We start from the raw sequence: 26,824 nt of genomic DNA on the forward strand, positions 1-26,824 counted from the left end.
ATAATCCCATTTTATTTTATGCAGTGAATTTAAATCACTTAAAACACTAGAAACTCAGTTGCTATTGGTGACCTGCTTAATCTAGAGTAAAATTGGGTTTTTGAACTATTCATTGGGGGGGAAGGCAAAAAATATATTAAAAAAAATATTTCAACTATGTAAGATCCATATCTAGACTTTTATTATTAACAAAAAGCACCAGAGGAAAAGAGTTCAAAATACAGGAGCTATGTGGTGGCTCATCTGCGATTGCAACCCATTTCATTATACTTTTCCAACATTTTTCTTAGACTTTCAAAAATACATTTTGTATAATTAGGCTTTGCTCAAAAAATGAAAAAAAGACCCTTATCATTCTCAACTTAAATAAATCCTTCCAGTCCCTATAATTCATTCTCTAAAAATGTGAGAACGTTTGTTTCAATTCTTTTCAGGATATGCTGAAATCATCTTTCCTTTTTTCCCTCCCTTCAATACTAAAATGAAATGTCTTTGCATTATAACATATTTTCTTCTATCAGATTCTCCCTATGCTTTCTATCTTTCCTTCCTTGATTCCCTGATTATTTTAATCGTGTGTGACTTATTTGGGTGGGGGGAGTGGATGAGAGAATGTTCTTTGTTAAGGACTGTTTTCTACCCAGTACTCCACTGCCCTCTAATGGTTCAGAACTAAACATTTGGAGGCTCCCTCCATCTGGAAAGCAAGACACCATTTTATGCTTCAGTAAGAGACAAGGAATATTCCTGCTGAGTTATCACAGTGATTTTATCTCACCATAAGAAAACATGGTCTTTGTATTTAGCCAAATTTTGTATGCTTTTTGTCTGAATTATTTAAAAGTACTTGGATTCTTTTATTACATGCCTTATTCTTTTTTTTTTTTTTTTGCCTTTTCTTCCACTTTATTTAATATTCCCACCACAATAAGGACTCCTTTAATTTAAACTAAAAACCATAGAGGGTTCCTGAAAGGGTGGCAGCAAAGGATCAGAGATGTCAAAGACTGAGGGACAAGTGGAATGGGGAATCAGCGAATCGTCTTGACTGGGCTCTTGAAGTTGCTGGCGGCTTGGAGCTGCAGCTGGTAGGCCATTGGATGGATCTTGAAACCGTAGAGCCTGGGCACAAACTGGTTGGCGGGCCGCTTGGGCCGGTACTCGGGGTGCACCATGAAGAGCATGTGAGGGAAACCGGTGCCAAAGTAGGCGCCGTCCGTGTGATGGTGCCTCGATGACTTGGGTGTGTACACGTCCATGCACTTGGGGCAGTAGAGCTTCACCATGGCCTCACCTGCGATGTCCGAAAGGCCGATGGGAAGAATTGGCTGGTTCTCACAGTACACACGGGGACAGTAGCCAAAGTCTCCCTGCCTTATTCTTCACTACTTTCCGTTTTTCTTCCTTCTTTCCTCCCTCTCCTCATCCTTCTCTGTCAACATAATTTTACTTAGTGAAGGAGGACTTGTGAACTGTGGATAATTAAAATCATAATTAGTTACAAAGTTGCTTGTAGTAATTTCAAATTCTTCCTCACAAAAATTTCAGTTGGAGGGGCATGTTAAATCAAGACATTATATTGGACAAAGTCTGAGAATGCAGTGCCCTGAGTAAAATTTTAAAGACCATGAGTCACCCCTCTATAAGAAACTCATATTTGTGTTCTGATTATTTCCATGAAAGTAACCAGAGGACCAAAGGGTAAAAATACACCCTATTTTACCAAAGAGAAATTCATATTAAGCCTCTTGTATGATGTGATTTTTAATAACACTCCCTTTTGTTCTCAAAATGAATTGATTTATGTAAAAATTATATGATCACCCTGATTAGCAACTCTCAAATCTTACTACTTAAATCCCCTAAGAGCAAACATAGTGCTTTCCCTTTTTTACCCTCTGAGCGTTAATGACAAGTAGTAAAAATACTAAGACAAAGAGAAAAGCAAATTAACGCACTGTCACCAACCATGGTCATTTAATTTATGTTTCATTGTTCTATATTTAAATGTTTGTTTCCAAAACATTTCTCTAGACTAAGATAAAGGACCCTGGAATTCACACTTTAACAATATGTAACATAAATCATTACCCTATTATAAGCATTATAAATTTTCATTTATAAAAATCAGTGCTCTATAATAAGCAATATAGATTTTCATCTCCATGCCCTTATTTGTAGTAGGCATGTTTGAGAAGATGCATGTGAGAAGGATAGGCAGGAGCTAGCACAATGACTTTATAGGTTGTTATATTTCTGTAATTGCACTGATCTTTCTAAATTCAGGTGACTCGCTGTTTACATGAGAGAGCAGGACTATCTCTCACTCAGTACCATGTCATTTGCTCCCAGAAATTGAGTGTCCCCAAATGACTAAGAGTTTAGAACCTCATTTGAAAAATAGAACCTAAGTATTTTGTTTCTTAGGGACACATACCAGTTGTGACGTTCTCAATACCATCGCCATTTCAGAGTTTATGATGTGTTTACAGAGAAGCCACCCTTACAGGAACAAGAGACCCACAATTTTCAAGCCTATCTGGTCTCTGCTGCAGAGTAGCATATATGATTTAAAACTGTGACTTCTGAAGGTTTGGGTCCTTTCTTGCTTGAGAGTGACCTGGTGGCACCTATTGTTACAGCCCATAGATCTAGCTACTTCCTTCTGATCAAAGAAGTCCCATACATCACCTTGTCCTCATTCCCACTGAGGCCTCTGCCTTTTCATGGACTCTCTCGTACATCAAATCCTCCTATTATTTACTGGAAACTTCTGGAGTCCCTTCACTGTTCACTTTAGCCATAAAGAGCTGAGGTTGGGTAGCCTCAAGTTCATCAATTTAAGCCACCAAATCAAATATTATCCCTTCTCTTCAGAGAATATATATATATATAATATATATATATTATATATATATATTATAAATATACATATACATTTGTGTATATATATTATATATATATTATAAATATACATATATATATATGTATTTTTAACTACAGAGAGGAAGCAAACCACCAATTAGTAAATCTGGCATTTGCCTTGCAGATTTTTGTTAGCATGTATGTGGAATAATGATATTTGTTATTATAAGCAGATTTAATAGAAAACAAAAAGAAGAAAATAAAAATCAGAGGCCTAAATACAGTTCACAATCCAAATCCACATGGAGACCTTGCCATTTGGAACAGTTAATCGGTTAGAATGTAGAGATGTTGGAATATGAGTTCAGAATCCCTTGGAAGTACATTGTCTCTTCATTATGTTTCAGTTACTGATGTTTGTATGAGAAGGAAAAACAGGAATTTACGTTCTTACCAAATCAAACCTGACTAAGTTTGATGTCTTTAGATGGACAAACATAAACTATGACAGCCCACAAAGCTGAATGTGATTACATTGAGTTTGTAGAGGAGAAAGTTCTTCATAAATCCAATAAATAAATTAATGGAAAGGATGGTTAGTGTGCCAATATTGAGTATGTGTCAGGACAGGTTTTTGTTTTGTTTTGTTTTTGTTTTTTAACCAAAAGGAACATAAATTTAAGATGTCTTTCAAGTTTTATGTCTTATCTGGTGTCACTTTGTCATTAGAACAAATTGTTCTTAGGCTAATTATACTCTTACCCCTTGCAAGGAATTTTTAAGATCAATTTTCTGCTGGTTTGAAAAATCCAGATTCAGAGACTACATGAAAACAACAGCTATCTAACCTGTAAATGAGAGCACATTTTATAGTCTTATATTAAAGAAATAATACATTTATATGCAAGCAGCTATCTAATAAAACTTTGATTTAATGTACAACTATCCCCTTGTATTTAAACATTTTATAATTAGCTTTTTAAACTATAAAGTAATATAGGCAACAGGGGGCAACCAAGTAAAGCAATAATTATTTGCAAACACCAAAGTCTTTCTTTCTGCCTTTGATGATTTTAGAGCTAAGGCAGCCATTTTGCAACTCTGATGGAAAGGCCCAGAAATACTGGCTCTGACACATTGAGTCCTGAAGCAGAATTAGGCCCTGCACATCTTCAGGATTCTTGTTATTTGGGGGAAAAAAATAAAATGATTTCTATTTAATCTGCTGTAGGAGATTTTTCAGTGACTTGCAGCCAAGCCCATTCTTAAATGATACCCAGCTTCAGGGTAACTTAGCAAGATGAAACAGAATTTTCCAACTAGTTGATATTAACATAAGAACTGGAAATCCATCCAGGTATAGGCTGTAATCCAAAGCCCAGTGGAGAGAGAGCAGTTTGACATCAGGGAAGTATGTCCAGCAGAACCGGGGCTTTGGGCTGAGCAGCCTTCACATCATCCACAAGGAAAGAAGAAAATAGAAGCAAAAGAAGCCAGAGGTGGGCAGGGTCTCCTCTGGCTCTAGAAGAAAATGCAAAAGTAATTTAGTTATCAGATCTAAAATAAAGGTCAGAGTCAGAGGAAGGAAAGAGTGCTTCATGTGTTTGACCAAAGAAGCTCCTCAAAGCCTTCAAGGAGAAGGAGGGCAGAGCAAGATGGCAGAGGAGTAGGAGACCTGGATTTCGTCTGGTCTCAGGAATTCAGCTGAATAGGGATCAAACCATTCTGAACACCCACGAACTCAACAGGAAATCGAAGATAAGAAGAGTAACAACTCTCTGAACAGAAAAGCGACCACTTTCTGGAAGGTAGGACGTGCAGAGAAGTGAATCCGAGGTGATATTCGGAAGGATAGACATTGGGGGAGGGGGCCTCCTCCAGCCGCTTCTGGAAAGTGCTAGAGCCGCGGAGCACAAAATCGGAACTTTTAGAAGCCAGCTCCGCTGAGGGACGTCGCTCCAGTGGCTAGGTGGGTGGTGGAACCCTCACGGGACAGTGTGGTCTCAGGACCCTCGGGGTCACAGAAAGACCGGGGGTGCCTGAGTGTGGCAGAGCTCCCAGGTATCAGAGCAGGGAAGCCTGCTGCAGAGATGGAGCCGAGGCGCGGGCTCGCAGCTCGGGGTTGCCATAAACTGTGATCCGCGGCCCAGTCGGGCTACTGCTCCTCCAGCAGGGACCCAACAAGTGGCAGAGCCGGGGAGACTCCCCTTCCTCCCCCGGGAGGAGCAGCAAGGAAGCAGACCGCAGGGATCTGCTGGGTTTGGAGACTCCACACGGGGTCGGGTGCCAGAGATAGAAACGCTCGATCACAGGCCGGGTGAGCACAGAGTGTGGCCGGAGACCAGGGAGACGGGAGTGACTGCTTTTCTCTGGGGGTGCACTGAGGAGCGGGGCCCCGAGTTCTCAGCTCCTCCGGGGCGGAGATTGGGAGGCCACCATTTTCACTCTGATCCTCCAAAGCTGTACCGAGAGCTTGCAGGGAACAAAAGCTCCTGAGAGCAAACCGGAGCAGCTTGCTTAGCCTGGACAACAAGGGCGGGGCAATTCAGCCTCCGGCAAAGACATTTGGGAACCACGGCAACAGGCCCCTCCCCAGAAGATCAGCAGGAACAGCCAGCAAGCCAAGACCAAGTTTACCGATCAAGGAGAATGGGAGAACTCCAGCACTAGGGGAATACTGCACATAGAATTCATGGCTTTTTTACCATAATTCATTAGTTTTTCAAAGTTAATTTTTTTAACTGTTTTTTTTTTAATTTTTCTTTTCCCCTTTTTCAAACAACATCTTATCAATCCCTTTTTTAAAAAAAACATTTTTTTATTTTTCATTTTTAAAGTCATATTTTTATCCCTTCATAGTAGTTACCCTTATTTTTGGCATATATATATAAGTTGTTCTCTCTTTAAAATTTTGAGATACAATTTCTTCTAAAAGATCAAAATATACCCTGAATCACTAGTGTATGGCTTTGTTCTAGTCTCCTGCCTGATCACATTCTCTCCCCTTTTTTTTTCTTTTTTTTTCTTTTTTCTTTTTCTTTTTAAATCTTCTTTCTTTTTAAAAACAACTTCTTATCAATTCCTTTTATAAAATCTTTTATAATTTTCATCTTTACAGTCATCTGCCATCCCTTCATTGTATCAACCCTTATTTTGTACATATATAAGTCTTTCTTCCTTTAAAATTTTAGCAGGCACTTTCTTCTAACAGACCAAAATATGCCCAAAAGCTAGTGTGTGGCACTGATCTATGAACTAGCCTGATCATATTTGATCATATTCTGTTTTTTTTTTTGTTTTGTTCTGTTTTTGTTTGTTTCTTTTTCTTTTTCCGTTTTTTTTTTCTCTTCTTTCTTTCCTTTTCTTGTCCCCTGGTTTCAGGTCTTTTCTGATTTGTATAGAGTATATTTGCTGGAGACGTTGTTAACCTGTTAGCATTCTGTTCTGTCATTCATCTGTTCTCCTCTGGACAAAATGACAAGATGAAAAAAATGACCTCAGCAAAAAGAACAAGAGGTAGTACCATATGCCAGGGACCTACTCAATACTGACATTAGTACGATGTCAGACCTAGAGTTCAGAATCATGACTTTAAAGATACTAGCTGGGCTTGAAAAAAGTGTGGAAGTTATCAGAGAAACCCTTTCTGGAGAAATAAAAGAACTAAAATCTAACCAAGTCGAAATCAAAAAGGCTATTAATGAGGTGCAATCAAAAATGGGGGCACTAACTGCTAGGATAAATGAAGCAGAAGACAGAATCAGCGATATAGAAGACCAAATGATGGAAAATAAAGAGGTTGAGAAAAAGAGAGATAAAGAACTACAGGATCACGAGGGCAGAATTCGAGAGATAAGCGATACAATAAGATGAAACAACATTAGAATAATCGGGATCCCAGAAGAAGAAGAAAGAGAGGGGCAGAAGGTATATTGAAGCAAATAATAGCAGAGAACTTCCCTAATGTGAGGAAGGAAACAGGCATCAAAATCCAGGAGGCACAGAGAACTCCTCTCAAATCAATAAAAATAGGTCAACACCCCGACATCTAATAGTAAAACTTATGAGTCTCAGAGACAAAGAGAAAATCCTGAAAGCAGCTCGGGAGAAGGGATATGTAACCTACAATGGTAGAAACATTAGATTGGCAACAGACCTATCCACAGAGACCTGGCAGGCCAGAAAGGACTGGCGTGATATCTTCAGAGCACTAAATGAGAAAAATATGCAGCCAAATATACTATATCCAGCTAGGCTGTCATTGAAAATAGAAGGAGAGATAAAAAGCTTCCAGGACAAACAAAAACTAAAGGAATTTGCAAACACAAAACCAGCCCTCCAAGAAATATTGAAAGAGGTCCTCTAAGCAAAAAGAAAGCCTAAAAGCAGCATAGATCAGAAAGGAACACAGACAATATACAGTCACAGTCACCTTACAGGCAATACAATGGCACTAAATTCATACCTATCAATAGTTACTCTGAATGTGAATGGGCTCGATGCCCCAATCAAAAGACACAGGCTATCAGATTGGATTAAAAAAGAAGACCCATCAATATGCTGTCTGCAAGAGACTCATTTTAGACCCAAAGACACCCCCACATTGAAAGTGAGGGGGTGGAAAACCATTTACCATGCTAATGGACACCAAAAGAAAGCTGGGGTGGCAATCCTTATATCAGACAAATTAGATTTTAAAACAAAGACTTTAATAAGAGATGAAGAAGGACACTATATCCTACTTAAAGGGTCTATCCAACAAGATGATCTAACAATTATAAATATCTATGCCCCTAACATGGGAGCAGACACTTATATAATGCAATTAGTAACAAAAGCAAAGAAACACATTGACAACAATACAATAATAGTGGGGGACTTTAACACCCCCCTGACTGAAATGGACAGATCATCTAAGCAAAAGATCCACAAGGAAATAGACTTTAAATGACACACTGGACCAAATGGACTTTACAGACATATTCAGAACATTCCCTCCCAAAGCAATGGAATACACATTCTTCTCTAGTGCCCATGGAACATTCTCCAAAATTGATCACATCCTAGGTCACAAATCAGGTCTCAACCAGTACCAAAAGATTGGGATTATTCCCTGCATCTTTTCAGACCACAATGCTTTGAAACTAGAACTCAATCACAAGAAGAAAGTCGGAAAGAACTCAAATACATGGAGGCTAAAGAGCATCCTACTAAAGAATGAATGGGTCAACCAGGAAATTCAAGAAGAATTTTAAAAATTCATGGAAACCAATGAAAATGAAAACACAACTGTTCAAAATCTTTGGGATACAGCAAAGGCAGTCCTGAGAGGAAAGTATATAGCAATACAAGCCTTTCTCAAGAAACAAGAAAGGTCTCAAATACACAACCTAACCCTACACCTACAGGAGTTGGAGAAAGAACAGCAAATAAAGCCTAAACCCAGCAGGAGAAGAGAAATAATAAAGATCAGAGCAGAAATCAATGAACTAGAAACCAAAAGAACAGTAGAACAGATCAACGAAACTAGGACTGGTTCTTTGAAAGAATTAACAAGATTGATAAACCCCTGGCCAGACTTAACAAAAAGAAAAGAGAAATGACCCAAATCAACAAAATCATGAATGAAAGAGGAGTGATCACAACCAACACCAAAGACATACAAACAATTATAAGAACATATTATGAGCAACTCTATGCCAGCAAATTAGATAACCTGGAAGAAATGGGTGCATTCCTAGAGATGTATCGACCACCAAAATTGAACAAGGAAGAAATAAAAAACCTGAACAGACCTATAGCCACTAAGGGAATTGAAGCAGTCATCAAAAATCTCCCAAGAAACAAAAGCCCAGGGCCAGATGGCTTCCCAGGGGAATTCTATCAGACATTTCAAGAAGAATTAATACCTATTCTCCTGAAACTGTTCCAAAAAATAGAAATGGAAGGAAAACTTCCAAACTCATTTTATGAGGCCACCATTACCTTGATCCCAAAACCAGACAAAGACCCCATCAAAAAGGAGAATTACAGACCAATATCGTTGATGAACATAGATGCAAAAATTCTCACCAAAATACTAGCCAATAGGATCCAACAGTACATTAAAAGGATTATTCACCATGACCAAGTGGGATTTATCCCTGGGCTGCAAGGCTGGTTCAACATCCGCAAATCAATCAACGTGATACAATACATTAACAAAAGAAAGAACAAGAGTCATATGATCCTCTCAATAGATGCAGAAAAAGCATTTGATAAAGTACAGCATCCTTTCTTGATCAAAACTCTTCAGAGTATAGGGATAGAGGGGTTTTGATATTGATATTGATATTGATACCTCAATATCATAAAAGCCATCTATGAAAAACCTACAGCGAATATCATTCTCAATGGGAAAAGCTGAGAGCTTTCCCCCTAAGGTCAGGAATGCGGCAGGGATGTCTACTCTCACCACTGCTATTCAACATAGTATTAGAAGTCCTAGCCACAGCAATCAAACACCAAAAAGAAATCAAAGACATCCAAATCGGCAAAGAGGAAGTCAAACTCTCACTCTTTGCAGATGATATAATACTGTATGTGGAAAACCCAAAAGACTCCACCCCAAAACTCCTAGAACTCATACAGGAATTCAGTAAAGTAGCAGGATATAAAATCAATGCACAGAAATCAGTGGCATTCCTATACACCAACAACAAGACAGAAGAGAGACAAATCAAGGAGTTGATCCCATTTACAATTGCACCCAAAACCATAAGATACCTAGGAATAAATTTAACCAAGGAGGCAAAGGATCTGTACTCAGAAAAGTATAAAATACTCATGAAAGAAATTGAAGAAGACACAAAGAAATGGAAAAACGTTCCATGCTCATGGATTGGAAGAACAAACATTGTGAAGATGTCAGTGCTACCTAGAGAAATCTACACATTCAATGCAATCCCCATCAAAATACCATCCACCTTTTTCAAAGAAATGGAACAAATAATCCTACAATTTGTATGAAACCAGAAGAGACCCCAAAAAGCCAGAGGAATCTTGAAAAAGAAAAGCAAAGCTGACAGCATCACAATTCTGGACTTCCAGCTCTATTACAAGGCTGTCATCATCAAGACAATATGGTACTGGCACAAAAACAGACACATAGATCAATGGAACAGAATAGAGAGCCTAGAAATGGACCCTCAACTCTAGAGTCAACTCATCTTTGACAAAGCAGGAAAGAATGTCCAATGGAAAAAAGACAGTCTCTCCAACAAATGGTGTTGGGAAAATTGGACAGCCACATGCAGAAGAATGAAACTGGACCATTTCCTTACACCACACACAAAAATAGACTCCAAATGGTTGAAAGACCTAAACGTGAGACAGGAGCCCATCAAAATCCTAAAGGAGAACACAAGCAGCAACCTCTTTGACCTCAGCCACAGCAACTTCTTCCTAGAAACATCGCCAAAGGCAAGGGAAGCAAGGGCAAAAATGAACTATTGGGATTTCATCAAAATAAGAAGCTTTTGCACAGCAAAAGAAACAGTCCACAAAACCAAAAGACAACCAACAGAATGGGAGAAAATATTTGCAATGACATATCCGATAAAGGGCTAGTATCCAAAATCTATAAAGAACTTATCAAACTCAACACCCAAAGAACAAATAATCCAATCAAGAAATGGGCAGAAGACATGAACAGACATTTTTCCAAAGACATCCAAATGGCCAACAGACACATGAAAAAGTGCTCAACATCGCTCAGCATCAGGGAAATCCAAATCAAAACCTCGATGAGATACCACCTCACACCAGTCAGAATGGCTAAAATTAACAAGTCAGGAAACGACGGATGTTGGCGGGGATGTGGAGAAAGGGGAACCCTCTTACACTGTTGGTGGGAATGCAAGCTGGTGCAACCACTCTGGAAAACAGTATGGAGGGTCCTCAAAAAGTTGAAAATAGAGCTACCCTATGACCCAGCAATTGCACTACTGGGTATTTACCCCAAAGATACAAATGTAGGGATCCGAAGGGGTACATGCACCCCAATGTTTATAGCAGCAATGTCCACAATAGTCAAACTGTGGAAAGAGCCAAGATGTCCATCGACAGATGAATGGATAAAGAAGAAGTGGTATATATACACGATGGAATATTATGCAGCCATCAAAAGGAATGAGATCTTGCCATTTGCAACAACGTGGATGGAACTGGAGGGTGTTATGCTGAGTGAAATAAGTCAATCAGAGAAAGACATGTATCATATGACCTCACTGATATGAGGAATTCTTAATCTCAGGAAACAAACTGAGGGTTGCTGGAGTGGTGGCGGGTGGAAGGGATTGGGTGGCTGGGTGATAGACATTGGGGAGGGTATGTGCTATGGTGAGCAGTGTGAATTGTACAAGATTGATGAATCACGGATCTGTACTTCTGAAACAAATAATGCAATATATGTTAAGAAAAAAAAAGAAGAAGAAGATAGCAGGAGGGAAGAATGAAGGGGAGTAAGTCGGAGGGGGAGATGAACCATGAGAGACGATGGACTCTGAAAACCAAACTAAGGTTTCAGAGGGGAGGGGGGTGGGGGGATGGGTGAGCCTGGTGATGGGTATTAAAGAGGGCACGTTCTGCGTGGAGCACTGGGTGTTATGCACAAACAATGAATCATGGAACACTACATCAAAAACTAATGATGTAATGTATGGTGATTAACATAACAATAAAAAATTATTAAAAAAAAAAGCCTTCAAGGACCAGGAGAATGAGGCGATGAGATATAAACCATGGAAACTAGAAATTCTGAACCAGTTTATATACTATGGAAATAATCAGTAATATAAAGCATAAGTCCTACTAATTTGAGGTGCAAATAACTAAAAATTGTAGTATTAGCATTAACTTGGTTTAGATTATCAATAGTTTTATTGGTGATCAAAGACCAATAATTCATTTTGTCTGTTAGATAAGAGTCATAATTTGAATTTTTTAAAAGATTTTATTTATTCATTTGAGAGAGAGAGAGACAGAGAGATACAGAGAGGAGGAGCAGGGGGAGGGGCAGAGGGAGAGGTTGAGGGGAAGCAGACTCCCCGGTGAGCAGGGAGCCTGACACAGGGCTCAATCTTAGGACCCTGAGATCATGACCTGAGCTGAAGTCAGCTGCTTAACCCGACTGAGCCACCCAGGCACGCCATCATTTTGAATTTTTGTTTTGTTTGTATTATCTGTGGGGTGGATGGAAGACTTAGACTAACATATAATGCTATAACACATTCCTTCAGTAATTTTAAATCTTCATATCTTTCCTCACACTGTTACTTTCTTAGAGATTGGTTTCCCGCTCTACCTTCCATAATATACTTCGATGCTATCTATCTGACATAAATCAATTTCATTCTACTCATTCTTTGAATAATTGTAAATGGACCCCCTAGTTTGTGGTAGAAAATGTGGATGGAATTGTGATGTTTTGTTTTGTTTTGTTTTGTTTCCAGTGGTATGTTGTGCCACAAACTGAAATTGCAATGCAAAGTATATAAAACAGCTTACATTCTAGTCTGCCTGGCAGAAGACAAAAAAAAAACAAGACAGGGAATTATGTGACGGAGAGGCAAGTGCTACAATGTGGGAGCACACAATGGCTCTCTGGGAGTTCATAACTACAGGACCTAACCCAGGTCTGAGGGTTCAGTAAAGATTTATGGAAAACATAACATCTAGGCTGATAAAGTACACGTTCAGAGATGTCAATCACATCAAAGGGGCTTAAGGGCAGTGAGCTGGGTGGAGGAATCTGTTCATGCAAAGACTCCTTGGTCGAGAGAGTGTTGGGGAAAGTTAAAGATGCAAGAAACAGGAGCATACTCAAGGTTTCCGCAATCACCGGAAATTTATTATAAATGTAAATCGAAAGTGAAAAAGTCAACAAATATTCGTAAGTGTCACAGAGCTAGGTCTCGTGAAAAATATATAATGTGGTTTAGAGAGAAGCATTTGAACATAACAGATTTATTGAGAGATTAACTTGTGTCCATCTCGATTCTGAATACCAAAGCTACAGTGATGACAAAGGCAGACAAAACCTCCACCTCCATACTCATTTTCTATTAGCTAGCAACCAAAAATAAACAAATCACACACACAAAAATTAAGTGAACAAACAAACACCCACAAAGAATATCCGGGGTGTGCTGGAGATTTAAAATGGGCGATGTGCCAGGCAGTGAACCGATAGTTACTTAAGTTTGAGTGTGACTGAAGGAATCTTTGAGGGGTGACATTTAAGTTGAAAACTAAATGTCAGGATGGATCCAGCCATGCTAAAACTAGAAGGAAGAACAACCCAGATACAGGGAATGGGCATGCAAAGACGTGGTGGCAGAGGTAGTCTTGGCAGGTTAGAGAAACAAGATGTGGACAGTGTGGTGGCCATAAACGTCATGGAGTAAGAAGGACCAAGGCTTTGTGCTGTAGGCAAAGAGTGTGGATTTTACTTAAGTATGATTAAAAGCCTTAAGAGGGTCTTATAAAAGAAACAAAATTATCTAATTTACATTTGCATAAAGATCCTTTGGCTGCTGAACGGAGATTGAATTGAGAGGTAAGGGGTGGGGGGAGTAGAAGCAGAAGTTCTATTCTAATGTTATAGGTGGAGAATTATTGTGGTTTAAAAGAGTGGTAGTAGTGGAAAAGAAGAGAAGGGCTTGATTTGAGACTTGTGCAGAGTGAACTCTGGTGGGTTGGAGAGGATGAGAGAAAAGGAACAAAGAGTAAGTCCATAAGTTTAGATTTAAGGAACTGGTGGCTGGTGGTGCCTTTACCTGGAATGGGCAGAATGATGGAGGAGGCCAGTGTGAGATGGAGAATGAGAGACTGTGTACACAGCTTTGGCTATGTGGTTTTCTTGAGCTGCAGTGTGTTTAACTGGAGCCTCTATCAGCCATCTATGAGGTGTCTGTGCAGCTATAAACCCATGGTCACTTTGGAAATATGGCTGTAGAGTCTCATGTTTCATGATTCTGATGATCCAGCAACTCTGCATCTTCTGTTGTTACTTCCTTTAAATGAGCAGATTTCAACATCTCTCTGCTCTGTTTTGTGATATCTGGTTGTTCATGGTTTATTTCGACCCACGGCTTCTCCTCAATCAATACCTTTTGGTCTCATTTCTTCTTCACTCCATACTGTCTATTGACTCATTCTGAAAGTCCTTATTTTAATCTTTGAATGTAGTTTGATTGGTGATAGAATCCCATATAAAATAGCCTGCATTGGACAGAACTCACAAACGTCAGCCTTATCGGTAGCTGCCTTTATTTCAAGACTTGATCTCTGGTTCGGTCACATATACCCATGGTAGTGCAGTTAGATGGTGGAGTACATGGTAACCCATGGGAAACCATTAGCTGCTATTTATTCAGAGCTGTAAGACATGTGAGTGCCAATTGCTATGCATATCAGTACAGTTAAATCCTATCACCCATCTCAAAAAGTCTTCCTTTTGCCCTCATGTTCCTAAGGAAAAATCACCTTCCTTGCTTTCTCCTCTAAACACAATAACATTTGATTTGACATTTATGCAATAGAATACTGCAATGGAACTAATTTAGTCTCAGCTTCATCTGAAGCCACAAGACAATTGATTTCCACTTTTCTTATGAGATTCCAGTAGTTAATCAGAGAGAATGCGTCACACACATCAGAGAGCTACAAGTTCCCTAAGAGAAGTAAAGTAAGCCTCAAATACCTCACAGGCCCACACTACAAATGCTAGCTTATGGTAATGTTAACTAAATAAGAACTTTCCTGCTCTTTCTTCTGTCTTTCATCCTATCCCTACCCAGTGTCAAACACTGAAAGGGTTAGAAATGGCACTGTGGGGATGTGGGGTCATGGGGGAAGGATTAAAAATAGAAAAGCCCAATGTGGCATCTTTCTCACCAAAGGAAGCCAACCTATAATAAGCCTGAACTGGTAAGGTGGAGTCATTTTATCTCTAAATAAAGTTTAAAGTTTTGATTATTAATTAATAATAATGGGCATAATAATTACTCACTGAGGGATTCTTATTAATGAAAATGAGTTGGAAACTATGTCTTAATTTTCACCCAATTGAAAGACAGGCCCCCTTGAATAAATATAAAGGAAGACAAAAATAAAGTTTCGTGATAACATCCCATGAGTCCTGTTTGTTCAACACAACAGATACATCTGTTTTAGCCCTGATCATATTCAGCCTTGATTTAGTATGCTCTTGTCTCTTTATATATATATTTCTTTTTCTCCCTGTATTGTATTGTATTTATTTTTTTTTTGAGAGAGAGAGAGCAAGTGAGCAAGTGGGGTGGGGGTGGGGAGGAAGGGGGAGCAGTGCAGAGGGAGAGAAAATCTCAAGCAGATTCCACGCTGAACGTGGAGCCCAATGCAGGGCTCGATCCCGCAACCCTGAGATCATGACCTGAGCCAAAACCAAGAGTTGGATGCTCAACTAATTGAGCCACCCAGGCATCCCCTCCTTCCTATATTTTAAACTCCTTGAGAGCACAAGGCTGCTACCATGCTTCCTATTTTACTAAGAAAACAGAAGCAGTTAAAAGAACATCCATGTATTCCCATCTCCCCATCTTTTCATTGAATTTCAGCTAGGTATGTCTAACCCTCCATGTCACCTATTTTGAGAGAAGAATTGCATATGCTCCTTGTGAATGTTAAATCCTGACGTTGTGATCAAGATGTTGTCACATCTCTCTGACTGAAGGATGTGACTTCAGCAATTCTCCTCTCCCCTGCTTCATCATTCTCTCTTCTGCTGGATCACTTTCATCAGCATAAAAACACCGTTGCTTCCTCCTTAATCCTTCCCCTCTTATTCTTTCATGAACCCATGCCAATAAGACTCTTACCTCTCTGTTAAAATTATTCTTGAAAATATTACCAAAGAGCTTCCCATCGCTAAATGCAGAGGTCAATACTCAGTCTGCATCTTATACAGGATGTCAAAAACATCTGGCAGGACTGATGACTGCCCCTCATGGAACTCCTCCAGGATGACACACTGGTTTTCCTCCTTCCACACTCACTTTTCCATCTCAATCTCTTTGGCTACTTTCTCCAGCTCCCCCAAACCTTAAGCTTTTTCTCTCCAAAATACACTCCTTCCGGTGGTGATATCATGCAGTCTTAACTATTATATAAATATGCAATTCCCAAATACTGTGTTTCCAGAATAACTCTAGCTCAAACTCTCTCCTCAATTCCAGGTTCATATACCCAATCGCCTACTCTACATTGCCCTTGGAAATCTAACCATCCTCTCAACATGTTCAAAATCAACTTCCTAATCTTTCCTAAAGCTTGATACACTCATTCCTTCTTCATTACTGTTAGTGGCAACATCATCCTTACAGTTGCTCAGGCTCTAAAGCTTGGACTTATTTTTAATTTCCCTCTTTCACATGCCACACTCTCTCAGGAGACAATTTTATAAGAGGTACCCTCATCTATTACAAAGTCTGACTATATCTTACCACTTTCACCCCTATCAAGCGTCAATATCAACTCTTGACTAAGTTATGAATAGCTGCACAAGCAATCACCTCCTGCTTCTACGTTTTCTTCTTCTTGGTCTTTTTAAAAATTTTAGATGAGTCAATTAGAAGAAAGCATTCACAAACTCTTACTTCATTTTTCTTGTTAAAAATTAGCCATATCATGTCACTCCTCTGCTTAAAATTTTTAATGATTTTCCATATCATCCAGAATGAAAGTTTAAGTTCTTTTAAGTGGTCTGCATGATCTACCTTCCCCTCTTTGATATCATACTGTTACTCTCCTCTTCTCCAACTCTGCTTTAGTTGCCTTAACCATTTTGCTGGACCCTGAATCTGGGGCACCCTCTGGCCTCAGGGCCTTTGCACTTGCTATCTACTCTGCCTCAAATGATCTTCCTTCAGATATCCTCATAGCTGGCTCCTTTACCTCCTAGGTTTTTAATCCTATGCACTTTCTCAGAGAAGACTTCCTTGTTTACTCCATTTGGAATTGACTGGACTGCCTATCCCCTTGCTTGCTTTATTTTTCTCCAGAGCACTCTTCCATCTAGCATGCTATACTTACTATTCTTCCTTATTGTTTGTCTCTCCACTATAACATGAGCTGCATCAGAGCAGAGATTTTATTAAATGGTCACCTGGTACTCGGTAGAATGTCAAACACATGGGTGCACTCAAAAAAAAAAAAAAATCTGAAAGAGAAATCTATCCATGCCCTTACTCCTACCCCCTTCCCATGCACATACATATAGTTACACAAATGATTCCTAGAAGAGTGTTTTGCATTTAACAGGTGCCCAATGAAAGATAGTTGACTTGTATATTAAAAGTAACAACATACTGGGAGATATATATTATGTACATCCTTAATTGAATTCATACTGACATTGTCAGCAGGGTAGCAGGTCAGAATCCAAGAATGACTATGATTTGATTCCCTAGGTTTCTAACTCTCAGAAAGTATTGAAAATTGTGGGAGTTTTATATATCTTTCAAAGATAATAAATCACATAGCATAAATAATAAACTACATAAAATAATGCATTGCATTCATGTCTATCTACATTTTGTCTATTTTGGTAAGCTTTTATGTTTGATTCACTAAGAGGCAGTTTAATCATTATTGCACATCGCTATGTGGCAAAACCAGGAAAATATCTACCACAAATGTTTTCTTCTGAAGGCTTGCTTGCCAAGGATTTGTAGGCAGTAGATAACTATTCTTACCACATTTTCAAAGAACCCTTAACTCCTTTGTATAGATCTACAGCAGTCAGTTCAATAAAAATATGGAGAGAGAGAGAGAGAGAAAAAAAAATGCCTTAGTTACTTCTTAAAATTGAACTTGGGAAGGAAACGAGGTAAAAAAAAATGAGTAAGAGCAATCCATGTGTTCACAATCCCATTTTCTGCTTATCCCCAGAATGACAGTGCATTTTTACTCCAGAGAATCATAGGTCTTTTTACTTTCATATCTTTCTTAGGACTTTTTTTCTTTAAGTTCTACTCTCTACTGATGTATTCATCTGTACAAATATGTAAATGGATGTTCATGTATTTTTAAGTCACCTCTTCTATGCTGCTTTTTTTTTTTTATGGTAACAGGTGCTTTTGAAAGACTCAAATATCTAGTACAAAATAATTGAAAATAAGAGTGTTTTGGGCATATTGTCAGGGAGATGATTGGAAATTTTCTGGGAAGGATCATCTTTCAACCCTCCTTTAATCATTACCTCATATGATATTATCATTAATAAAGCAGGAAAGTGTCTTCTGTATAGCTGCAGGAGAAGAAATAACTCGTAAGAGTCAACCAGAGGGCATTCATTCATTTGTTCATTTCAGTTAATACCTGAAAGCTCTGTGGTTAAAGTGCTTAAGTGATCACAAAGCATTTTTATATGCTTCTCATTTAATCCTCACAATCATCTAGTTTTTGAGGAAAACCATCTTGCATTAACAAATAAGAAAATTGAGACCCCAGGAGTTTACGGAGTTGACTGAAGTCACACAGTTAGAGGCAGAATTGTTGATACACAAATTTGTATATTCTGATGCTGAAAGTATTATCCTTCCCACTATATATACTTCAGCTTAACATTTTCAATACACTAATGTGGTGAAATATCAAAGATGAGTAACCATGGTCCTTACATTCCAACAATTTATTGAGTTTTTTATTCATAAAAGAGTGTGATTTTTTCAAAATCATAGTCAAAATAAATGAAGCAAGACTATTGTGATTAGACATAGAAAGAACTTCTTTACCATATAAATTTAACTGAAAAGCTAACAAATAGCAAAGTAACCTTCTTAAGCACATGGAATCTGTCCTTGAAAAATCATAAAGAGAAGAATATAGAATTCTTCCTGGAATGAGAGTGACATTCACATCCTGGAGTCAAAAAGCTTTCTGTGATGTTTAGAGAGACCTAGTTTTCAACAGTTCTAAGTGTTTTATTAACGTACAATAGCCCCTTTCTGCAAATGCCAGACCACTTGGCATGCAGGCTCAATAACTCTTTAAGCTGCGGACCAACCCTGTCTAAGATAAAGAGATGTGAAGACTCCATCAAGTGACTCAAGTGAATTCTATAATAAGTCATCTTGCTTTTAGTTCTGTACTGACCTCTTGTCCCTTGACTAACAAGGAGACAATGTCCTTATTCTTCATCCACTTATGGATACCAACCATAGAAATGGGTCCTTGTCTTATTTTCATTTCCTATAAGGCTGGAGATGAGGCTTGTTTTCATCCATCCTCTCAGAAACTGGAGTCTCCTTTCTCACCTCCAGCTGACCACTGGGATCCTATCGTCAGTTTTCACTCTTTCTGGAAGCTACTGCCTCCCTGCCTTTGTCTTTACCTGAGGAAAGCCTGAAGGACTTTTAGCACAGGACTTGGCACACAGTAGGTATTATAGGTTTTGAAAAGGGATATACAACAATAAATATGTCAAGATCAATATGTCTTCAGTGGTAGTTAGAGTGTAGTGGAGATAAATAAACATTAAAAAAAAAACTAAGTGTTGCAGATGTTATAATGAAAGGAATGGGTGTAAACTGGCTTAAAGTTTTTTTGTTTTTTTTTTTGGCAGAATCAGAGAATACTTCTCGGAGAAAATGAGAAGAGTAAGTAAGATTAAATGAACAGTATTTTCCTAAAACATGGGAAGACATGCACATTTTCTGAAGATAATGAGTAAAGTTATTTTTTTGAGAAAAGTATTTATATTGAAACATGGTAGAAGATAAGAAATTTGGTATATGATGGATGGGGTTGGAAATTTACTTTTTTAGACATTTGAAAATATCTAGAGTTTTTTGAGCAGGAGAGTGATAAAATCAGAGTGATATCTTAGGGATGTTTCTTTGGTGGCAGTTATCAGGATTTATTAGCTGAAAAAAAAAAACCTTAAGAGAGGGAAATCAGTTAGTTGGGAACCAATCTAATTATCCCCATAATAAGTATAAGGGGTGATCTGAGGCAAAGGAAATGAGATTTTTAAAAGAAGGGAGTTATTGAATTCTAGTGAATCATGTAGAATCATCTTACAATGCTACAAAAAATCAGTACAGAGATTTTTTTTAATGCATAAAATTACAAAAGAAAAACCAGAAATGGGACAACAAAATTGAGGTGCAAAGAAAAAATTGAAAGATATAAAGCAGAAAATGAAGACAAGAGGAAGAAGAAAGATTATGTCTGCCAGATGCAAGAGTGGGAGTCAAGATACTAGTGAATTCATGCTCTGGAATCCAGGAAAGACCCAGGAGTTAGAAGCATCAAGTTCCTGTAAAGGATGCCATGTACAACAGACAGACAACATGAAGAGTTGTTAAAATTCTCTTTAAGAAGCCTTTAAACCTTAGTAGCTCCTCTAATTCTATATGAGAATAAATCAGATCCTGAAATTATCCCCACGCAACAGAAAACTGAGGATAATTCTCTAAAGAGACTTCGAACCCAGAGACACCAGACAAAGTTAAGGGTGGGAGGCCATACTGAAATCAAGGGAATTCCATGAAGGTACATGCACTGAACAATGAAACCCATGTAATACTTTCCTCACTTTTCCACAGTTTTACCTACCAGGCTTCCTTTACTGGTGGAGGGCTAGGGGGCACATCTCTTTGGAATCTCAGAGGCTCAAGGAAAGACACTTGACAGTTGGGGAGAGAGTGTCCTTGATAAAATAACTGGATTCCTGTCTAATTACCCTACAGGAAAGCTCACTGGTCAATAAGTCTTGAAATTGTACACAAAGCTTCTAATCTATTTTTAGGGCTCTACTCTTAACCATCAAATATCAGCCAAGGATTAGGAAAGCCATGCCACTTACTAGAAATAAAGAGGACAAAGAGAATAAGCAAGATAGAAGAGAAAAAGCAATGCAAGAAATAGGAGAAAGCATTCAAGAAACCCTATAATCAATAGCCTTAAAAAATATATATATATCTTTTTAACCCCATAACAATATTGAGAAGATTATGTTAAAATAAGAGGGAAGATTTCAAACAGTAAAAATTCTTAGATATTTAAAATATAGTAGCAGAAACAAAACTAAATAAAAAAGTTGAACTATAAAGATGAGGGAATCTCCAGAAGGTATAGCCAAAAGTCAAAACGGAAGATAAGTAAGACAGACAAAATTTTAGAGGTTTAATCTTAAAGTTCAAACAGTCTAATAATAGGATCCCAGAAAAAGACAAAAGAAAATTTGAAAGAAAAGAAATCATATAGAAAGAAATAAGGAAACACCCAGGACTGAAATGTCTGGATTTACAGATCAAAGTGTTGATTAGTATCCACCTCAATGACTGAAAAGATTTTCACAGCAAAGCACAGTATTGCAGAATTTCAGGGAAGTGAGATGCAGATTAAAAACAGGTAGTCAGAATGGTCTCAGACCTCTCAACAGCAAATTTGAAGCTGAAAAGAAAATGGAATCATTCCTTCAATGTTCTGTGAAAAGTAATTTTCTATCTAGATTTTGAACGCACACAAACGATCGTCAAATGAGAAAGTAGAATAAGAGCTTTTACATATAGGCAAGCTCTAAAACCAACTATCTCCCATACACTTCTTTTCAAGAAACTATAGCAAGATTGACTTCATGAAAATGAAAGAATAACCAAGAAGCAGGGAACTTGGAATTCCAGGAGCAGCTTTACAAGAGGAGAGAAGTACGAGAAACTCCCACAACCATGGAGAAGGGAGAGCTCAGAAGAACAGCTTGCAGCAGTTCTAGAGAACCATGTGTCTAGATCAGTTGTTACAGAAGGGTTCCAGGAAAGAAGGTTCTAAGAATAAAACAAAATTAATTAATCACCTGATGGGTGTCATGCGTTGAGGAAGGAGTTACTTTTCTCTCCAAGTGTTTATAGATGAAACAGAGTAATAGGTACAGAAAAAAATTTAATAAATGAAAATAAAACAAGTACTAATTCCTGGGAAAACCAAAAATTACACAGGGAAGAACTCATGATCATAGCATACTTACGTGACTCTGATTTGAGTAACTTTTATTTAAATGCAGTAATGAAAATGCTGAATGTTTATTTAACCGAAAACTGAAATAATTACATTAAGATGTTCAGAAAGGGATGAAAAAGGAAGATTGTTAATATTTTAAAGAAATAAATTCTTATTTTGCAAGGAAGGAAGTAAAAAGTTATTACCTAACAAAAATAGAAAATTGCATATACCTATTTTTTAAGATACATGGTGGTGAATCTCAGCAAAAAAAAAAAAAAAGGTAAAAAATTCAAGACCATCTGCCTCTGAGAACAGAAATCAAGGATGGGAAAGAAATGTAGATATAGCCCATTACTTTTTGTTACAGGCTTTATAGAACTCTTGTTATTGATTTGACTGAAAAGTTTTTTTTTTTTTTTCCTAGGCAAAGAACTTTATTAACCTTGTTTCAAACTTTATTCCCAGGCTTCTTCAGCTTAAATAGCTGCAAAGAATGAATTGTGTATAAGCAAAAACTGAAAAGAGCTGCAGTGTCCAAGGGGCTTGGGCTTAAAAATATTAGAGATCTAGATTTTATCAGATCCATGAACAAAATTTTAAAAAGCAGTCATAATATAAAATAGCAGCTCCCAGTAACTTCTTCAAGTTTTATGTTCTTCAGAAGTTGACTCAATTCAGTTTGCTTCATTCTTGGAAGCTTCATCAAAATTCTCCACAAGATCTGGAACTTCATCATCCTCCTCCTCTCCGGTAGCAAGTGGTGCTTTTCCATCCACAGATTGTTTGGGCAGAGCTTCAGCCAGTCTTCTTAAACTAGTCAGACTGTCTGCACCAAGTTGGTTTAAGATACTGGGCAGCATTTCTGTCAGCGGCTTTGTCTCAGCATGGCCTGTAATGGTGAAAGTGTTCGCTCCCAGTGATGCCTGAACTTTGGGGTTGTTAAAATGGATCACTGTTCCTTGGTTTGTGAACATATTCACTTCTTCAATACCAGAGATATTGTTTACCCCTAACTTCTTTAAGGAGAACTGAAGTTTTTTATCATCTGCTGTAGCCGTTCTATGAACCACCTTCTTCTTTCGGCGAGCAGTTCCTTTCCCACCAATGCGCACTTGTGCTTGCAGCGTGGCGAGTTTCTCCTGGTTCATGATAGTTTCTTTCATCTTGTTGGAGCGGAAATGGGATCGCGCGGGGGGAATAGGGTTGGCGCTCAGGGGGTCTCGGGCGGACCAGCTGAGATTAGGTGCACACACGCGGGGACGCAAGATGGCAGCTTGACTGAAAAGTTTTTAAGAGAAGTATAGATGTTATTGTGAAAAATAATCAATGGATCAATAGAATGGAAGAGAATGACCAGATTTTGGAACCAAGAAGGATAATTTTTTAAAACCATGATTTCATACCTGGATGACTGGAGATAATTTTGGAAAGAATCCTGTAGGAGAGGAAATCTGAAAATAGCCAGGGAATAAGTTTGGTGTGGTAGGAAGAATCCTGCACTGATAAGCTGTTACTCCCAATTAATGTGTGAGCCTGGTCAAGTAAATTTGCTTCTGTAGCCTCAGCTTTTTAACCTAAAAGGGGGTCGAACTCGGTGATCACTACCATCCTCCCAGTTTGTTTGAGGGGAACTTAATTTTATACTTGTGGTGGAGGTGACAGTGACCTGTATGCAGGAGACTGCTAGAAATGCAGAATGGAAATGAGAAAAGCAGTCAGAGCGATAATTCTTTTTTTTTTTTTTTTAAAGATTTTATTTATTTATTCATGAGAGACAGAGGGAGAGAGAAAGAGAAGCAGAGGGAGAAGCAGGCTCCCAAGGAGCAGGGAGCCCGATGTGGGACTCGATCCCAGGACTCTGGGATCATGACCTGAGCCGAAGGCAGACGCTTAACCATCTGAGCCACCCAGGCGCCCCAGAGCGATAATTCTTAAGGCTTGAGAGAGTAAGAACATAGAGACAGAAATGGAAAGCAGAACAAAATCTTAAGAGATGGCCACTTTCAGGGAGAAAGAGAAGGAGGTAACAAGTTAATCATAGATGAATATTTCAAAGAGGAAAAACTAGAATCAGTGGAGGTTTAAGCTTCAAAAAACAGAACAGAAGGGTAATTTCAGCTCTTCACCCATTTGGCTTTGAAATAGTATGAAGAGTTTGGTGGTGTTACAAATTCACAATGACCTCTGAAATTAAACTAGTAGGAAAATTTTAATAGTAGACCAAATTAAAATAAAAGTTCTAGAAGTCACCAAAGATAAGCTTTGTTTCCCTTTTTCATTAGGTCCTTTTAGGCATCACATTATAGATGTTACCATTTGGGGCATCTGTGTGAATAAAGGTGGGCTTTTTATTTATCACCTTTAGAGATGTGGCAGTGATTGAAATCTTGCCTGAGACCATGAATTTTTCATAATAGCCATGTGGCTATTCTGCCTAGCACTCTAAATCTATAAACCTCAGCTGTGATCCAAGCAAGGTTAAATGGAAATAATACTGGACAATATTTCACCAAGCCTTATCACGCATGCACATGCCACTTCCTTTCATTTCTTTTTCATGCATAATTATTCATCCATACAGTAAAAGCAAATCAGTTACATAAAAATACAAATTCACTTTTCACATACAAGTGGTGAACCCCTTTCTGAATTTTACTGTCTTCATTTGTACATACTATTTTATTTTATACTTTAAATTCTATATTTTATATAGCTGAGACTATCATATGATTATCATATGAAATCTGTATATTTTTTGTTTTTAATGGCAACATGACACAAAATTTTATATGTATACAGATATATACACACGCTTTTATAAAGACTTCTCAATTTCAGCCATATCATACATCCTTAATTTATAATTTTGTTTGGTTATTTATATCAAAGTTACTAACATCCTTGTAAAAATACCTGGACTTCATTTCTATTTTTTGGTTACTTTCTTAGGTAATTATCGTATCTAACATGGCATTATTTGGTATAAAATGTGAAAATTTTGTACTTCATTAAGTATTTTTATAATGCCTCCATCCCTTGAGATAGTATATCAAATTATACTTTTGTTATTTTAATAAATTGGAATATTATTTCTCTTTTCAACAATTTTGTCAGTTATAGTGAGTAATCCATCCAATTTATTCCTTAGACCAGTGGGGTTAACCTTAAGGCAAGATAGATGCTTTGCCTATACGTTGGAAATCTTTAAAGATTGGCTTTCCACAAATACTTAATTCAACACAACAATTACATTAATTGGATATAGATTAAGTAGATTCAAGCAGAAAAAGAAGTGCAGTATGAGTCAGCAGAGGGCAGCAAAGATCAGAGAAAAGACATGAATTCAAATGCTGATTCTTAATCCAGAGTAATAAAAGAGTGAAAGTTCTAGAGATAGCAAAGGACCAGTGCTTTCCCCAAATGTTTCTGCGAACCTTAAAGTCTTGGTCTTGCATCATCTTGGAATAAAACGCTGCACTACCCTGTCATCTTTTGGAAAGTTGACTGCCATTTTAACTTGGTTATCAGTGGACAATGAACATCCTCAGGCATTCTCAAGAAATGAAACACTATACTTTTATGGTTATTCTCCCAACAAATATGGTTGTTCCAATTTTTTAATGAAATAGTTATGAAATAGGCCAACTGAGAATTTCTGTGGGATTTCTGCTTCTTCAGAGATACTAGGTATTTCCTAACGATTTTTGTTTCCCCATCTAGAGCAGTAAAAATGAGACAGATTTACATCTATTTAAATATGGAGTTATTTTCTGGGTCTTTAAGAAACACAAATGTTTATAAAGGCAAAAAATAGGGGTGCCTGGGTGGCACAGTGAGTTGAGCATCCAACTCTTAAGTTTCAGCTCAGCTAGTGATCTTAGGGTCCTGAGATCTAGCCTCACCCCAGGCTGTGCACTCAGCTTGGATTCTGCTTGAGATTCTCTCTCCCTCTGCCCTTCTACTGCCCCCTCTCTAAAATAAATAAATAAATCTTTAAAAAATAATAACAATGCAAAAAATAACTTGTAATTTTAGTGTCTAATAGAAAATATTTTAAAATATTTTTTAATCTTTTAAATATATTAATAGGAAAATTCAATAATAATCTATGTTTTCCTTTTTTAATTCTCAATTTGCTGTATATACATAGTCACAGATTTATTGAGTGAACATCTACTCTTTTCAACATCAGAAGGGGATTCTGAAATTTTAACAAATTTTGCTTGTGAGTAATAAACCCTACTCTCATTCTACATTTTGAAATCCAGAATTAAAATGCACTGGAAGTCCTAATTCTTTAGTATTATATCAGTATTTATTCTAGTGGGTTTTAAGATCCCAGGAAACATCAAATTTCACAGGAGTTTCTTTAGAAAATAAAACACAAAGAGTAATTGAACACTAGAGTCATCAATTAACAAAATAAAATCGTGTTTGTGTTACAATGTCACCCTTCTAATATTGACTTTGGCTGTGTGATATTGACTTTGTTATTGCCTACTGAACATCCTGGCAATGTCATAGCTTCTTTCCTTGGAATTTAGACATTAAAGGAGAAACAAAAAGTACTTCTCATACAAGTAGATGTGTTTAAGGCCTAAAACTGGCTGGTCCATTTGGAAACTGAGAAACACATAAAAATTTAAAAACAAAAGCCTCTGGATATCATGACAGGCTTTCCATTTATTCACGAGGGGATAGAAATAATATTAGTTTGAAGACTTCTTTTTTTTAAGATTTATTTATTTGAAAGTGAGAAAGAAAGAGAGCACACATGAGTGGTGGGGTGGAAGGGGAGGCAGAAGAAAAGAAAGAGATTCCTCAAGCAGACTCCCCACTGAGCATGGAGCCCCATGCTGGGCTCAATCCCAAGAACCTAAGATCTGAGCTGAAACCAAGAGTTGGAAGCTTAACCAACTGAGCCACTCAGGTG

General features: G+C 37.8%; 2 protein-coding genes across 2 annotated transcripts; both read right to left on the reverse strand.

Moving 5' to 3' along the window:
• Positions 1-891: 891 nt before the first annotated feature.
• Positions 892-2,467, reverse strand: LOC113925460 (casein kinase II subunit beta-like). Its single transcript, XM_035726346.1, has 2 exons — positions 2,438-2,467; positions 892-1,370 (listed from the first exon to the last, which is right to left on the reverse strand). Exons 1-2 carry the CDS (start codon positions 2,465-2,467, stop codon positions 1,032-1,034), a joined length of 369 nt encoding a protein of 122 aa, XP_035582239.1. The 3' UTR covers positions 892-1,031.
• A 20,098-nt stretch (positions 2,468-22,565) lies between these two features.
• LOC113924785 (transcription factor BTF3-like) lies at positions 22,566-23,054 on the reverse strand. Its single transcript, XM_035726190.1, has one exon. The coding sequence runs from the start codon at positions 23,052-23,054 to the stop codon at positions 22,566-22,568; it is 489 nt and encodes a 162-aa protein (XP_035582083.1).
• Between the last annotated feature and the right edge of the window lie 3,770 nt (positions 23,055-26,824).

This window comes from Zalophus californianus, chromosome 2 (genome assembly GCF_009762305.2).
Source record: "Zalophus californianus isolate mZalCal1 chromosome 2, mZalCal1.pri.v2, whole genome shotgun sequence".
NCBI lineage: Eukaryota > Metazoa > Chordata > Mammalia > Carnivora > Otariidae > Zalophus > Zalophus californianus.

Bases quoted from the DNA above. Each gene is read 5' to 3' on its own strand.
- LOC113925460 (XM_035726346.1), bottom strand. From the start codon at position 2,467: ATGGCGATGGTATTGAGAACGTCACAACTG. The intron at 1,371-2,437 runs GTATGTGTCCCT...AGAATAAGGCAG, and splicing joins TATTGAGAACGTCACAACTG to GGAGACTTTGGCTACTGTCC.
- LOC113924785 (XM_035726190.1), bottom strand. From the start codon at position 23,054: ATGAAAGAAACTATCATGAACCAGGAGAAACTCGCCACGCTGCAAGCA.